We start from the raw sequence: 17,602 nt of genomic DNA on the forward strand, positions 1-17,602 counted from the left end.
CCATCTGACTTTCCTTTTCCCCACGTCTCCCATCTCTGACTGGCAGAAGGCTAGGGCATCTTCTTCTTCCTGAAGTCAGTCCTTGAAGACGGTTTTCTTGGTGTGCATCTTGACATCAGCAGTTCTATATTTGATATCACCAAAGCAGGAAACTCTCGTGACGGTTTTGAGAAAATATTTTAATTATGTTCCATCTTTCTCTATGGAGGGAATGATGCCGAAAATGACTTTTCCATTTTTCATCTTTTTCTGCGTTACTGTGTTGTGTGTGCTTATTAGAGTACCTCTTTTTTTTTTTTTTTTAAGGAGTTTGTGTGTGTTTGTGTACCTTGTTCTGGACACAAATAATGTAGCAAAGAGAGGATGTAGTCTGTGTATTTGGGAGAGCACTGGGCCTGGTAGGCGCTCCTGGGAGCTGTAGCTCACAAAGTAGCCTTGAGCAAGGTACTTCGCTTCTCCGTGTTTCTTCGTTTATGAGTTAGAAGCAACAAAAGTATACGTGAAGATGAACAATAAGGGATAGTTGTGGACATCCCTCCCCAGAGTGGTGCCCTGGTTACAGTGAGCAGATCTACACAGACTCGTCAGTGGGGGTGCTGTGCATGTCGGGGCAGGGAGAGGCTGGGTAATCCCCTGAACCTTCCTCTCAGTGTTGCTCTAAAACAAAATTAAGTCTTTAATAAAAATAAATGATGAATTATGTGAAATAAGATTACTACAGCTGTTATATGTTATGAAGGCAGTGAGAAATGCATTTCTCCCATGGCCCTTCAATACATTACAGAATTAAATCCCTTGAGAATAACCTCCTAGATGATCTGATTGCAGCTTAGCAGTGTTATTAAAAAAAAAAGTATCAGCACGTGACCACATAACTCCAAAAATATAACTATATACTCCTCCAGAGCGCTGGCTCTTTCATTCATTCATTCAGCAAATATTTATTGAGAACCTGCTATGAGCCAGGCGTGGCCACAAACAAAAGAAACAGAATCTCCAATCTCAGAACATTCAGAATCTTGCCAGTGTTCCCCAAGGTCATTGCCCTTAGAATTTTTTTAACGATCAGTGTGCCCAAGGCAAGGAGGGTGTTTTGCCCTGCTGTAACGCCATCTGTATGTACTGTTCTTCAACTTCACACTGTTCTGTGTGCTGTTTTGTAGCAGAGAATTGTTTATTATGATTCTGATATGTTAATGAAGAGGTACTCATTTGCAAATAACTGTTTAATCTGTAATTAAAATCTGGCAGCTCTCGCAAAAATAAAGACAGTTAAAATGCGTAGTCACTGGCCTGCTATATTGAATATGCAATTGCAAAACATTAAGAAAAGCATATCCTATTTATCACTTTTAATGAATCTTTCACTCCAGTCCCACTGTAAGCCCTTGATGGGATTCCTGTCATCCTACCCATATGCCCCGGAGAGTACTCACTCTTCTCAGGTCTGTGCATGCCGAAGTAGAAAATCAAAATCTCCAGGTTTTTTTGGATCACACATCAGTGAGCCATAGCAAACACACACACACACACACACACACACACACACACACACACACATTATCATTACCATATCCTCATTAAGATGGTGGGCCTCTGACCATATCCTGATGTTTGCTTAGCGATCTGAAATTCATGTATGCAAAAGGAATTTTTCTTATCCTTTTGAAAGAAGGATGATAAATATTTATACAGCCTTAACTCTTTCAGGCAGGCATAGGATCATGTTTTAGAAATGACAAGGAGCTGGTCAGGATCTTTTTCGGCATAATTCATCTTTCCAATAGGTCCTGAAACGTGAATTGTACATTTATCAATATTGGACAGTTTTCTTCCTATCTCCCCATTAAGTATGCTTTGTCTTCCTTCTCTGAAATCCTTTTGAGTCCTGCCTTTGCAAAGGGGAGCCACAAGAGTTATCTCTGCTTTTCAGGCAAGATTGTTCCAGAAGGAGGCAGGAGGCCCTGCAGGCCTACTGACCTGCACTCCTCAAGGCTGGGACCCTGATTGCCCTGCCTCCTCGTTTAGCTGGCTTAGCAACAGTCTCGACTCTGAATCGTCATGGACTCCAAGTGTTGCTTTCGTGAAGTTATGCCCATTCTGAAGCAATAATTGGATGGAGCCGCAAGACACTCCTCTACTTGAAATTAAAGTCGTCTCCCAGCTGCTTGAATCAACATCTCTAGTAGTAATGGTGAACTTGGGAACGTGTCTCAGCCCAGAGAGCTGTCTGCTTCCAGTAAATGGAAGGTGCAGGAAATTTCCACATTGACTCCTGGAGGTCGCAGGAGTGCTATCAGCTGTATCACTGATAGTAATCACACTCCTCCTGCCTATCCGCGGGCTCCCAGAAGCTGGGTTATTAATCTGAAAACTCAAGGCTCGAGCCAGGTAATGGTGTTAATTATTTCTTTCACGTAGGTGAACCGAGTCCCTGAATTCTTAACTCCTATCCGTTCTTCATTCACCCTTGCCCTTCGGCAAACATGAAACCTAGACTGTGTGTCACCTCTGGAGGAGGAAGGAGGGAGCCCAGGGGTGTTGAGACTGTCTGGGCTCTCAGGCTACAGCCAGCCGTTGGTCCCAGCCCCTGCCAACCTGCTACCACCACAGCCATGGCCAAAAGCACCTTGCTGTCCATCGGGGGTCCTCTGTGTCACTGCAGGACTCCTCGAGTCCTGCCTCCTTCATGAACTCCTAATTTAGAAACACAGGATATGCGAGCTAGAAAGGGCCTCACAGATGGCTGATTTCAAATCCCCCTGCCTTGTTTTTAGAGGAGGAACCTGAGCCCCCCCACAAAGGAAATGATTTGCTTAAAACAGCTAGTTAGTGGCAGAAAGCATCCTGACTTCCTGATTAGTCCTCCTCAAGCTCTTCTCCGGTTGGCTAGGGTCTGTCTTAAAAGGGAAGGAGATTGTACCACGGTACCCAGAAACCTTTGTTGAGATGCAGGGCTCTAGACTGGGGCTGTGGTTTTAAGGAGAAATTGGGTCACTGTGGGTTAAAATACACAACAATTGTTGTGTATTAAAAGATAAAGCAGTATGGAATTCATACTAATGCAATACATTTGGGTGCCCTTAACAGGCAACACTTGAAGGTGAAAATAGACAGGAAGTGGAAAACAAAATGCAATGTGATCTATGAAACAAAAATTCAGTGGGAGAGAGGATTTTTAAAAACCCACTCTAACTGTAGGACGGACGATGGAAACCAGCTCGTGAATGCTGAATAGTTCGCCAGATAGAGAAAAAGGCCTTTTAGGATTTAAGTGATACCCTTAGGTTTATTTTAACTGGACCCTAGCTACTAGGCATGGGGTGTGGGAAGGCTTCAGATGTCTTACCCCAGGTCAAAGGTCTGCGCTGTTATTAATGGCTTGACTCCTCAAGGTCTCTCCGTTCCTGCAATACAGTAATTTTGCATCAGTTGGAAAGATCTAGACAGACCAGATAGGTTCCGTGAGGTTTTCTCAGCTGTGCGGCGAGTTGGCTTGGTTTCTGCTATGGAGTGTTGGTAGCTATCAAGAGCTCCTACTAGAGCCCCGCACAGACCTGGCAATGCTCTGGTTTCCGTAGACTATGTAATAGTGCGTTTGGCAGGAGAGGCCATTGAAAAAGAAATCAAAGCAGCCCGCAGAACTAGATTCCTTTTTGAAAGGTGTTCCTGATCCAAAAAATAAAGCTCAGAATTGGAAATTGTTTGGACTGAGTGGCTGGGATCTTTCCTTTCTCCTCCCCACTCAGTCCTCCCCCCACAGTAGCTTGATAGGAAAGAGTGCGTAGGATTACTTGAAGCTTCCATCCTTCTTGGTGCTCACCGTGGAAGGATATTTTTTTTGTTCTCGGTTGACATAGGATCTTTTATTTGCGCTTTACATTTTATATAAAAACTACCCACCTGCTATACAAAAACTACCGTGTTCATCTGTAACCTCCGTTTTTTCAGGTTGGGTTTTATACATATTTTTGCGCTTGTCTATCCTCGAGAGCAAAGAGGGACAGAGGATGGCGTTGAACCAGACTAGTCGTTTAAATTCCCCGATGCGCGTATGCAGGCGTGTGCGCACGCGCACACTCGCAGCTAACTACCGGTTGCAATAAAATTGGGTAGAATTTCAGTTGAGCTTCATGAACTCTGAGACGGTGGAGTCATATTAAAGGGGGAAAACAGACTAGGTGAAGGGAAATCAATTTCTTTAAATAAAGACGTTTTAGGGGGAACTAGTATCCATTTTTTTGAGGTTATCATTGCCATTCCATAATATTCTATACCCATAAACTGCATAGCAGAACTTGTATGTGCTTGAAGAAGCTACATTTTCACGGCAGGAGAGGAAATCAGAATAAATCACTGAGGTGCAGGTGCACAGCAATACAAGTAGGCTCTTTCCCCTGCAGCCTGAAAGCCCAGCCAATAAGACAAAAGGGCTGGGACTGAGCTCTCGGGTCTCCCGGAGCTAAGCCAAGGAGTATGGGGGGGGGGGGGGGGGGAAAGAGAGGGGGGGAGGGGGGAGCAGGAGAGAAGAATTGTTATTCAGTCTTCTTTAATGAGATGTATTGCCCGCTGCTGAAAGACTGGGGCAGCGTCTTTTGTAATGCTAATTAGACACCATTAGAGCTTGGCTGTCTTTGATTTCTGCTTAATCCTTTCTGCCTCCCTCCGCCTCGATCCTGGCTGGCAAATGGTTGAAAGATGGTGGGGTGTAATTTATTGCTCACGTCTATGCTGAGTTCTTTGGTAACAGGGTTGGTAAGGGGAAGATGTCTCCTACCAAAGGCGGTATGTATGTGGGACATTCATTTTGGGCTTTTTTGAAAAATGCATTTGAGAATAGCTTGATCTCTGCCTTTTTAGTCCAAACACCATTGTTTGTTTGTTTGTTTGTTTGTTTGTTTGAAAAGGCTGCGTTTGCAGCTACCCAAAATGGGGAAGGACAGAGTGGAAAATTCAGATGGCCTCCCCTTGGTTGCCTCAATCTCCCTAAAAACAACAAGCAGGTTGCTCATGCCTTCGCTTTTGGGGAGACTGTGATCGACCAGAAAAATGGAAACAAGAATAATGCAAGGGTCAAAAGGAGGATTTTACCAGGTGGAAAATCCCGCCTTTATGATTGATAGATATGTGTGCGTTCTTTCCTAAAATTAAGCTGTTGTATTTTTATGATTACTGAAATTATGAGTGTTTGTGATGAGTTAAAAACAATTTTTTTGAAAATGACTAGTTTTTGAAAAGTGACTAGGATGGTCCTTTCTGAAATAGTAAAAGGGAGATTTCTGTGAAATCCTTAAAAACTAGCTAATACTGGTTTAGAGCAGCCCTGTCCAGTAAAAATGTCCTATGAACCACTTAGTATTTTAAATTTTCTGTTAGCAACACTAAAAAAAGACCAAAAAAAAAAAAAAAGATGAAGTTAATCTTAATAATATGTTTAACTCCATATGTCAAAAATATTTCAGCATGTAATCAGCATAAAATTCATGGAATAGCTTATATTATTTTATTCATGTTAAATTTTTGAACATCCGGTGATTGTGTTGTACTGGTATGTATTTTATAGCACCTCTCCCTTGGGATTTGCCACATTTGAAGGGCTCAGCAGCCTTGAGCTAGTGGCCACTGAACTGGATGGTGCAGGCTTAGTGCAGTTCAGTAATTGACTTGCTGAAAAACAATGGTCAGGGTGAAATCCACTTTTTATGGTATGGGTAGATATTATAAGCTGTATGACTTTGGCCTTGACACTTAGTCTCTAATGAGCCCTAGTTTTCTCATCTATAAAATGATGTATTTGTACTCAATGATCTATTCATTCTTCCAGCCATGCCAACTCTGAAATTCATGATTCCAAAAATTCATATCTAGAGCCTGGTTATACTAGAACTTATCTGTCCTTTCCTCTAATTTAGTATTTGAAAAGAAGCCTTCTTCTCACCACAGAGAAAATTGTCCTGTGTACCATACCCATACCTTTCTTCCACCAACTGGACCTTTCTTTGAATTCTTCTGAGGCTTATACTGTTTTAATACAGTGTGTTTACACTGTGTTTACACTACCGTGTTTAGGCTCTCAGCAATCTTCACTCAGTACTTTTGAGCAAAGATGTGAAGGCGATTGGCAAGTAATTACTGCATATTAGTAGAATTACGTAAACACCAAATATCTAAAACCCAGTGGTCTTTCTTTCTTCTTTCTTTCTCTTTGTGATCTAGCTAGTTTACTGTGTCATCAGTGAAACACAAATCCTAAAGACACTTTCCAGGAAGGTTATCTGTTCAACTGTCCTGAGTCGTAAGTGTGGTCACTTTCTGTGGCCCAAGAGAAGCCCCGTCAAAGAAGAGTGGCCCAAACGTGCAGAGTCATGATTGGTAGAGACCAATGTGAAAAGATGGGGAAGGTGGAAGTGCGTGGAGATTAACATTTAATCTTAGAATCAAACTTTTAATAAAAGAGTGTTCCGCACACGTATCTCATGATGGCCCCCTTTAGTCATCCCGTTGATAAGATCTCATGGATAGATACTACTGGCAGCAAGCATCTGGCTTTGGGACTTGAGATAGTTCTAAATGTTTGTTGAGCACCTTCCTACACTGCCTGGGCATTGTCAAGCTTACCTGATGTGGGAAAAATAGATCTAACATACTTTGTGCTAGTTTTGTGATAAAAAAGGGCCACTCATCTCTGTTTGTTGAGAGAGTAGATCTCATGTTCTGTATTCTTAACACAGTTTAAAAAAAAAAAATTTTCACAAAAGCATTGTAGGCAACACCTTAGAATGTTCTAGAATACTGAAAATTTACAGGCAGGTGGTTAAAACTTGGCTGTTTTTTGAATTGGCAGTTCAGTAAGCACCCAGGTATACATTTCTAATACTGCAAAGGGATCAGGTTGGCATCTGTCACATAACTGTTTGCTGTTGAGAATTATTTTAACCAGATCAATACAACATGGTTATTGTACTATTACTGTTGGCTCTCACCCAGAAGATGAAAAGAGCTCTGTTATTAGAATGGGATTTTACCTCTAAGTGGGAAAAGACTCCCTTTTCTCTCCCTTTTCTCTTGCTGAAGTGGGCACAAGACAGAAATCAAGCCGGCCAGCGACTGAAGAAGACAGGCCACAGGGCTGCTATTAGAAGAAATGCCATAGTCTGATCAGATTCCAGAGATCCCTGGCATCTGGCCTTTGTATATTGCATCCCTACTTTTGCAAAAAGCCTTTTTTTTTTTTCCAGTTTTCTTGGTGTTTCTTCTGAAATATGAGGACGGAACAATAGGACCACTGAGGTACTCATAGCATAGGTCAGCTACTTCCAGGAATGGATATTCTACCTCGAACATTCTTTTTCTTTTGCATATATTTATTCCTGTTAATAAGGAGAGCTAGAGATTAATATTTGTTTTTTTCACCCAGAAGATACTGCTTTTTAAAAGTCTGATAAAATTATTTTCAGTCATTGTCTTAGAGTCAGATACGAATCAGCCCCTTTGAGAAGAAACCAGCCAAGGTCTCTCAAGAATCTCTAGGTAGACCAGCAGACGGATGGCAAGCATTTTGAATACGACGGACTTTGAGTCCCATTACTTGTTTTCTGCGCCATCATCATTTTTTGACACACATTCCTGTGTCATGGCCCTTTCATTACGGAATGGAATTGTCGAGTAAGGATGATATTAAATTTTAATGTTATTGCTATTATTACTGTTGACTGTTGTTAGCATTAGTATGCCTGGTTCTTTCGTTCCAGCGTCTGCAGGGCCAGAAAACAGAAGTGTGCATAAACAGTCAGGAAAATTACCGGATACCCTGGAGACCCAGCATCGCATGCTCTGCCTGTTGTGAATGATGAATCAAAATGGAAAGGTTATCATTTTCATTAGCTAGGAAAGAACAAGACCATACTTTTCTCCAAGTGTAATTACAGTGGTTCACCAGCAACATTACACTGCAGTAATTAGTCTAAAGGTGTATGTGAGGGCAGGCTTTTGCACAGACACTAGAAATACTATTTCAGAGTTTAAGGTCACAGCCTTGTGTTTAACATGTTCCAGGCAGCTTAGAGGGGAAAAAAACTAATTTGACTGGAACTAAAGAAAGACATTTGACATTTCCCAGAGTCATGCATTCAGAAACCAGTCAGGTAGAAAAATTGTATTTTATTATCTACAAAAACAAAAAAAAAAAAACAAAGAAAAACAATAAAAGAAAGAAAGAAAGAAACCCTCAACAACTTAGCTGCGGAAATTGCGTGTCAGAACATTTTGTAGGATAAACGAATATTCAAGTTTATTAGGAATGTGTTATAAATAATTATGAGAGCTTTTGATATATGTGTTTTAATCTCCTTTTTTCCCCTAAGGCTATTGGACAGAGAATTAATTTCTAGAAACTCTTAAGGGGAAGCAAAATAATTTCTTTACCTTCCTATAACTGTTGCAAGAAAGAAATATTTCTCTTATACCAGTACTCAAATATGCATCTGTCCTTTGTGAATGTTTTTTGGATACTGAGCCGTTAACACTGAAATACCGAGATCTTTCAAACCTAACCCTCCAGTAGAGATTGAATTGGAATTTTTTCCCAATTTTTTTCCAAAGCCTTATCCCAGGCTTCCTCTCTAAGTAAGACAGAAGTGAGGACGCGGAGGGCTAGGGAGGGACTAAAAAAGAAAAAATAAACTTTGTGTGAAGTTAATATTTGAAGTCATCTGTGGAAGTTTAAAAGAAACCTTCTACTTCTTCTAGCGCAAGGGAGTCTTACACAAGTAACATTTCTTCCCGACGTAAAAGTGAAGGCCACCAACTCTACGGTCTTTGGTTAAGGTTGTATTGTGTGCCGGCCTGAGAGCAGTTGCGTTCAGTGTCTTTCTTCAGTCCTTAGTCAGGTAGGAACTTTCTGAGGACAAATGGAGAAACAGAGTATACTCGAATGAGCATTCATTCAGCAGCCACATTCTGCCGGAAACCACTGCTTTGTTAACGCAAGGCTGTTCTATGTGTGTTATCTGGCCATATGGTTAGAACTGATGTTTCTCACAACTTTCCGGGCACTTGGGAAATTTTAAGCATAGATGTGACACAAATAACACGGCTAGCTGATTATGTAATGTACTGAAAATTCTGCCCAAAACTTGAATTTAAAAACATTCCTTTTTGTTTGTCGCAGATGTTTCTCTGCTCAAGGAAAAGTCACGCACTGCAGAATCAGATCTCCGATGGTGTAGGTTTTCTCCAGTGAGCACTCAAGTGGGAGGGCCCAGGTAGTGGGAGGGGCTCCAGGACTTCCTCGTCTTCCTTCTGCCATGCCCCAAAGCAAATCACCACATCTGGCCGGGCCTCACTTTCCTCTCTTTGAAACCTGAGATCGCCAAACCCGCTTCAGCTGCTTACTTCCTGGTCCGTTTATGGGACTCCTGCCTTTATTTCCAGACTTTATGGATAAATGAATAGATAACTAACCATAAGACCCCTTGTCACATCTTTCCAACAAGGCCTGGAAAACTGTACCAGGTGCATTCTTTCGTATCCAGCTCTGTGAGATCACCAGTAATGCAGGATCCCGTGAGGCCTTTTTCCTACACTTTGCCTCACTTTGGGGACACAGTCTGTGACATGGAAGAAGAATGGTTTTACAAGACCATTTTTATCATTCATTTTTCATAAAACATCCTTTTTTGTTATTGTTTTATTTATTTAAGTATGCTCTGTGCCCAACGTAGGGCTCAAACTCACAACCCTGAGATCAAGAGTTGCGTGCTCTACCGGACTGAGACACCCCGGTGCCCTTCATGAAACATCTTTTTAAAGCTAGATTAAAATAGACCAACTGAAGTTCTCCTTGCCCTAAGAAAAATAGCTTTCTCCACGGACATTTGAGGAATAAATGATGAAGTAAGCCTACCTTGTGTGAGCAGGACTGACCGCCACTTGTCAGGAGTCCTGACTTCTTCCACAAGGTCAGACTTCTCAAAAGGAAACTCAGTTTCCCCCTGAAATTCGTAACTTCCCATCCCAAGTTCCTACACCCAAAAATGTTGAGGAAGCTAAGTGAGCATTTTAGTTAACCAACTATAAATTATACATCTGCAAAACAAATCAGAAACAAAAGGGTTATCTTTCTAGGATTATAAAACAAGGGCTTTGTTGGGAAGATTTTGATGGGCTTCTTGGGGTTCAGGTCCCTCGACAGCTTTTTGAAGGACTTTATGGGTATTCGAGATCATGTTACTTATAAGTGCAGCAAGAAAATAGCTATGTGCTTGAAGCTTACATTGACTTCAGGGAAAGTGAGCCTGGATTCAGAGTACGTATTTCCTGCATCGGGAAGCTTGTGGGCGTACCTGTCCCAATCCTACCAATCTACCACAAAGGAGGACCTAGAACTTTGGAACTGAGAGGTGTTTTAAATATTATAACCCACTTCCTCTTCAGCCCGACTCTCCTTTTCCCATGTCCTGCTACTTCCTGACTTCTCCTTTTTGCGATGAGTAAATGTACTCACCTCTCTTTTATCTTAAAAATAATCTACTCAGACCCTGTGTCCTCCCATCTAACATCTGCTTCAAACATGTAGTGGCTAGTGTTTTTAAGTAACCCTCCTTGAGACTCCTCTCTGCCAGGTTCTGTGGGCAGGCCACACCCCTGCTTTAACTGTCCCTCCTCCCTCCAAGCATCCCCTTCCCTCCTGTCCTTGAACGTTCCAGCTGTCTTGACACCAGCTCTAGACCTTTCTTTGGGTTCGTGATTCCACTGGCATCCTAATTTGTGCTACCAGTCACAATCTTTATGAAACACTTCATTGTCAACCTCTGACATATTCTTAGGAATTTGTCCATTTTTAAAATTTTCCCCCCGAGTTCCACCTGAAACCTACCCCCTCCACCCCCACTCCTTAATGTCATGGGTGTTTTTAAGGTTACAGGAAATAGTTAATTCTCTTAAAGGTTGTTTCTGATAGTCACTTCATTGCAACTTCATTCTTTAAAAATATATACATATATATCGAGGAGGGCATTTATTATTCATTTTAGTTAGTTTTTTAAAGGGATTGGAATAGATTGCAGCAGCTTTTCATCCAAGTCCTGGCTTCCTTATGCTCATTTTTGCTTTGTGTCTTTCGAGGAACTTTAAGAGCCTCACTGGTGAGACAGGATGCATGACTAAGGGGACAGAAGAGGTGACAGGAAGATGTTTGCCACCGTAAATTACCGCACATAGCCATTTCCCTGCATCCTTGTGGCAAATAACAGTTAAATACTCAACTGTAAATAGTTCTCTGGTGGTTGATCAGAAGCCCCGCCCTCTGCCGTGCACGTGTAGCAAGTCTCCCCGACTCTGGGTCTGTGTGAGCTCATGTGGCTGTTACTCAGGTGAGCCAGGACAGCCCAGCATTGCGGACTACAGCTGCCCACCTTCATTCAAACAAGACGGAAGCAGCAGCAACCGTCTCAGGGGCTCAACAATCTCATATTGTTGCTAGATTCGTTTCCCGAAAACTTAATGTGAGATGAAGTGTAATTGCAGATTTCCTTAAGAACCATTGACAGATACTTAGCCTAAGTCATAAGCAACTCACACTGTGAAATGTGTACAAACATGCTAAGTTTTCCTCCAGAAGAATATACTTCAGTAAAAACCAATATTCATCAGTCTTGTTAAATAAACAGCCATTCCCATTCAATGGAGAAGTTGGGGAGATGTTCTTTGGTTGCCACTCGATTTTCAAAAGGGGTGAATGTGGCAGGAAAGTTCATTAGTTTTCAGGGAGTGAAGGAAGTGCCTGGTAAGTATCCTCCTAGAGACCTTACGACCTTTGGCTAAGGGGGCTACATTTTGAACAAGATAGTAAAAAAAGATAGTAAATTATGGTGTGTTTTAGGTTTTGGCATCGTATGATGGAGAGGAGAGTTTGGTGTTTTGTATTTAATTGTTAGGTGGTCTCTTTAGTGCAGCTGTGTTTACGTTTCCTAAACCCTAACTGCCCGACTGCGGTAACAAGTCCTTACATATGAGAATAGGGACAGCTTTTTTTTTTTTTTTTAAGATTTTATTTATTTATTTGACAGACAGAGATCACAAGCAGGCAGAGAGGCAGGCAGAGAGAGAGGAGGAAGCAGGCTCCCCGCCGAGCAGAGAGCCCAAGGTGGGGCTCGATCCCAGGACCCTGAGATCATGACCCGAGCCGAAGGCAGAGGCTTAACCCACTGAGCCACCCAGGTGCCCCTAGGGATGGCTTTTTTGAAATCTTACTGTCCATGTGCTTTGATACAGAGAGTTGTGTTTATCAGGCAGCGAAGGCAAAAATAATTCTAGGCACAATCATTCCGTGCAGCTAGTTGCTACCTCATCAGACATTTTGACAACCTTGTTAGAAAGAAGTAATTGGTGCTTTAAATGTTGTACTTCACAGTGGACGAAACTTGGAAGTGGTAGAATGTTTTCGACTGGCCACATTTTTCAACCAATGTTTTGGTTGATTTAACTTCTTGGTTATTAAAGATGTGTGCTTAGACCGTAAATGTAGATCAATCCTGTAGAGAATTAACAGTCCCATATCTTTGCTATCTTTCTTCCTAAAAGAAATAAAAAATAAAACATGAACATGGGGTCGTGGCTGCAACAAAGAAGAGATGGTTGCTTATGAGAGAATAAACGTATTTAATAAGGGAATAGCCGTAGGAATTAATCAGTAATTGAAGAGTTATATGCAATGTGTGAAATGTTTAGATGCAGGGACTTAATGACTAGTTTTTGAGGCATTTTCTTTAGTGTTACATCCCTCATAACTCAAATTAATGTTTATTACTACTCTTCCCCATTGCCAAAATATTTTCATGAATTTGGATTAGAAGCAGCTTGTTATGGCTTGTTTTGCAACGTTGCTTGGAGAAACCAAGTGATACTTAGAAGATTTGTGTGTGTGTTAGAGGCCTTAATTATCTTACTTATGTTGAAGGAGGAAGCTAAGTTTTGTTTCATAGTTATGTAAGAAAGTAAGATTTCATGCTAGGCTCATTTTATATTAGTGCATAGATAATAGCGTCTTTCAGGAAATTTGAATTCGTGGTTCTTCTATTAGCTGCTCAGTAACTAGCAATCCAGAATCCGCTTTAACTCCGAGAGGACATCGCTTCCTGGGCCAGGACTGTCTGGGCTGGCACTTTTGTTTTGGATTCTCAGGTGTTTGCCCTTACCTTTCCTTTTCTCTCCCCTTCTCTCCACAGATTGGTGAAAGACAACAAGTGTTAGTGACCGAAGAGTCTTTTGATTCCAAGTTTTACGTTGCCCACAATCGATTCTACGAGCAGGTGAGCGACACTTCGGAGGCATGATGCTTTCTCCGGAGTGAGAGAGGGGGCTGTGAAGCAAATCACCTTAAGCGAAAGGAACCGAAAGGAGGGGAGGGTTGTAGAGTCCTGTCACAGCAAGGGCATTTTAGAGCATCGGGTCGGCTAGATGAACAGGGGCCTTATCTCTGTGGTTTAGTCCACAGTATGCCTCTGCAAAGGAGTAAGTGTGTTTTCGTCTTCAGTCGTCTTTGCCGGACCAGCCGTGGGCTTTAGGAGGCGAGAACGGGTAGTCCTCGCTGCCGGAATTCCCACAGTCTGGCAGAGGAGAGGGGAAAGTTCTGTCCAGGAAACAGGAAGGATGTCTGCCACTTCGGCGGGGAAGGGCAGGGATTTCCTCCCGGGACCCTGGCTCTCACTCAGGTGGTCAGTTGGTCGATTGTTTTTTCAGTTCTGTTTAGTTGTAGGATTTTTTTTTTTTTTTAACTTCCACCTTGGTGAGAATGCTGGGGGCCAAGAGGAAAGAGTCCATTCTGTGGATTCAGCTCATGTGGCCAGCTCTGGAGACCAGCATGAGGATCAAACCAGCTCCACTGTGAGCATCGTCTTCACGGGCCGAGCCTGCCCACCAGCCATCGGCCTTGCCCTCCCTTGTAAACTGGCCCGGCTCGCCGCACTGCCGGCCCGCCCAGCTTCTCTCTCAACATTTGGGATTCCACTCCCCCAAGACGGGGAGCTGTTCAGAAGGGACTGAAGAATACAGAGTGCCTCCTTCAGGGGCCGTGGCCCTGGAAAAGGCCCAGGAAGAGGGGGGCTCTCCCCAACTCGACAGGAGACTCTCCGTGGGCACAGGGATTTCGTGGGTCACTCCTGGACTCTGTTAATGGTTTTTTGTTTGGTTTGGTTTGGTTTGAGATTTTATTTATTTGAGAGAGAGCACCAGCAGGGGGAGGAGCAGAAGGAGAGAGAGAAACACACTCCCCGCCAAGCCAGGAGCCCATTGGGAGAACTTGATCCCAGAGCCCTGGGACCATGACCTGAGCCAAAAGCAGACACTTAACCGACTGAGCCACCCAGGCGTCCGACTATTAACTTTTCTTAATACCAAATGTGTTTTCCTACTTTTTGTTCCTTTCTCGTTAAATAAGAAGTGAATTTTTTTTCCCCCTGTGGGTCGTGGCTGAAATTAGAGTGTGGGAAGCATCTTCAGGCTAGGGTGGGTGAGCGGGAGGGGGGCAAGGGAAACCCCTGCCCTTGTCAGAAAGCAGGGAAGCCGTAGTCGGAGAGACCTCCCATGCTGATGCTTCCCAGGGAGTAACCCCAAACTGGGCCCTGAGTCCTCAGGAAACGTGGGAGGAACTTTTCCAGGCCCAGACTAGACGTGCCCTGTTCCATACCCGGCAGAAACGACAGCGGAGGAAGGGTTCCCAGCACTCGATGCCGGAGCCGAGTTTCTTCCCCATTTTCCATCTCATTAGTTGGCTCCCAAGAGCCATTTTCCTATTCAGGCCAACCTGCTCGGCCCTGGGGAGGAACTCGATTGTATTTTGGTCGCCTCTTCCCTCTCTTTTCTCTGCCATCTGGGTTTCTGCCTCAGCAGGAAACTTTTTTCCCCTTCATTTTAAAGGCAATGGCATGCCTCATTAGCTGTTTCCTCCAATTTAAAGCAGCCGGGCTTTTTCCAATTATTACAACTGGAGGGGGAAAATAACACTGAGCCCTTCATTCAGATCAAGGCAGCAGATCAAGGAGAGTTATTTCTCCCCAGAATGGTACCACATCTCCCAGGGACAGTTTACTCTAGAGATTTTCTTGTTTTATAAAAACCGATTTAAAGGGGCTTTCATATTCTGATACTAAAGCTCTTTGAGTTCATGTGCTTGCTGTGAGTGATTCAAGGCCCAGGTGACCTTTTTCCTCTCCTTTGATGAGGCCGTGGACTCAGTGGTCATAAAAAGAATCAAACCCAGAAAGACCCAGATCCCGCTTCGCCTCCCAGAGAAGTCGGCCGTGGAACCCTGGCTCGCCTCCAGCTTGTCTGTCTCTACAGCGAAGCGTATCAAAGATGTCAGAGGAATGATTTTTCTAAATAAGATGAGCTCCAGAAGTGGAGATGGTATCTAGAAATGACAGTATTACTAGGGTGGAATGAGTCTGTTTGTTTTGGATCCTGACTTGACAAGCCTGGCAAGCGGCTGAGGTCCCGACACAGAAACGTGAGGGAGACACGCCGCGTGCAAACCTCCTCCGGGTCCCCAAGGAGGGGAACGTTTGCTCGAGGTAAACAAGTGCTTCTGTTAGAAATCTCGAGCGGAGAGAGAGCGTCTGACAGTTCCCTGTGAACTAGCCAAAGGAGCCTTCAGAGCTGCCGATCGTCTGGGGAGGTAGAAGGAAACAACGTGCCCGTCCCAGGACAGAGTGAGAGACGGGAATGGGGGCTGTTAGTCAGAGGAGTCATTTAGCCCCAACGCCAACATTTGGGCCATTAAAAAGGGGCTTTTAAATGTTCTTCCACTCCCTGCCCCCCAAATCACACACCCATGCGCTCTCTCTCTCTGTCTCTCTCTCACACACACACACACACACACACACGTGCTCACGCACACACGAACATGCGGGCCTTTATCTGAAGTGTCTATTTACACCATGACTCTGACAGCTGACTTGGCAGGTATGGAAAGTACAAGGCTTTCATCAGTGTTGTCTCAGTTTTCCTCATTGCATGGGACAGCCGAGAGCAGCATATCAAAGGCCTGTCCAAAAGCGACTGGCTTGATTGCTGGGGGCTCTCCCGGGTCTGCCTGCCACATGCCTGAGGACAGCAGGCATCCCGAGGAAGGAGCATTGTCTCCAGCCCGTGGCTCCTCCCACACACGCCTTCCTTGCCTACAGGATCTCCAGATCCTTGAGCAGCTGGAAGATGGAGCCTACTCGGTATAGGATCTCAGGACAGAGAGAAGATGCGAGGAGGCAACCAGGGATATCCGAATAAAGGATGGACTGCGGTGGATAGTCATACATCAGTGTGGGTTCATTCATTGTGACAAACGTACCGTACTCGTGGTAGGATGTTCGTAATAGGAAAATAGGGGTCTGAGGTATCCGGGACTCCTCTGCTTCCTTTGCAGTCATCCTATAAATCTAAAACAGTGCTCTAAAATGGCAAGTTTATTTTGTTAAAATTAAGACTTCTGAATTTTTCTTTAAAGGTCTTAGTGCCAAAGAACCCCACATTCATGGGGAAAATGATCGAAGTGGACATTTACGAATCAGGCAAACACTTCATGAAAGGGCAGCCAGTAACAGACGCCAAAGTATACACGCCATCCATCAGCAAACCATTAGCAAAGGGAGAAGTCTCAGGTTTAACAGAGGTGAGTAAAAGACGCTTTTCTCTCTACCTTGCCGGTAAAACAGCGACTGCAGAAGCACAGAGATTCCAGACTGTGTTTCTGTTATCATTTCTAGTTCCCTCTTTATGTATGCATGAGGCTTTAATCCTTCCTGATAGACCGAACTCTGAATTAGAAAGATGCGGTTTTGCTGATGCCTTTAGCTTTGCTGCTCCTCCTGGAGAGGGAATGAGCCCTTCCTACTTCTAGGCCAGCCGTGGAGGGCAAAAGGCATTATTTTCAGGTGGAAGATGGAACGCAGATCATCTGATCCAGGGCATTTCTGTGTCAGGAGATCCTGAGTGGAAGGGGGTGAGGAGAGGAAGGTTTTCTTGCTTTACGAAGCTGTTGATAATACAGTAAGAGCCTGCAGTTAAACAGGCACTAAAGCGTGTCGGTGTGTGTGGTGTGAGTGCCTCTCTCCAGGCTGTTTGTTGAATATCTGCTTTAGTCATGTGGAGTGAAAATTAAACAATTTTTTCTCCTTTCTATAAAAAAGTAACCTGACCCCTCTTTTATACCTTGGTGCAAATCTGGCTGTTTGCCAGTCTCCCTCTTACATTTCATTGAGCTACAGTTGTAAAAGCTGATGGGGTGTGAAATGAAAATGTGTATCACATTTCTAAGCATCATTTGATGTCCTTTCTCCAACACAATTGTTAAGCACTCCACAAAAAAGTGTGCAGCCGTGACTTTGCGTACGGAAAAATGAGAAGCGATATTTATCTGGCCATCGAGTTCCACAATTGTTTGAATGTGTGTATTATCTTTCCCCTCAAAATAAACTGCCAGGGCATGCTAATTAAGCATCGAGCGTAGCAACAAAGAGGGTGCTGTTATCTGTGTTCTCACTCACTGTGGTGATGGACTCTGGTGTCCAAACATGAGTGACGCCTCCCGTGAGCCTGACGGGTACACGTG

The 17,602-nt window shown here is 43.6% G+C and overlaps 1 protein-coding gene across 4 annotated transcripts in view; it reads left to right on the top strand.

The window, feature by feature from the left end:
• CDKAL1 (CDK5 regulatory subunit associated protein 1 like 1) overlaps window positions 1-17,602 on the top strand; it is a 628,275-nt gene that overhangs the window by 585,300 nt on the left and 25,373 nt on the right. For all 4 annotated transcript variants that reach the window (XM_032861632.1, XM_032861630.1, XM_032861633.1 and 1 more), the window contains 2 exons: window positions 13,227-13,310; window positions 16,499-16,663. In XM_032861632.1, coding sequence (XP_032717523.1) covers window positions 13,227-13,310; window positions 16,499-16,663 — 249 coding nt within the window. The remainder of the gene's footprint in view (window positions 1-13,226; window positions 13,311-16,498; window positions 16,664-17,602) is intronic.

This window comes from Lontra canadensis, unplaced genomic scaffold (assembly GCF_010015895.1).
Source record: "Lontra canadensis isolate GAN:19392208 unplaced genomic scaffold, GSC_riverotter_1.0 scaffold21, whole genome shotgun sequence".
In the NCBI taxonomy this organism is placed as follows: domain Eukaryota; kingdom Metazoa; phylum Chordata; class Mammalia; order Carnivora; family Mustelidae; genus Lontra; species Lontra canadensis.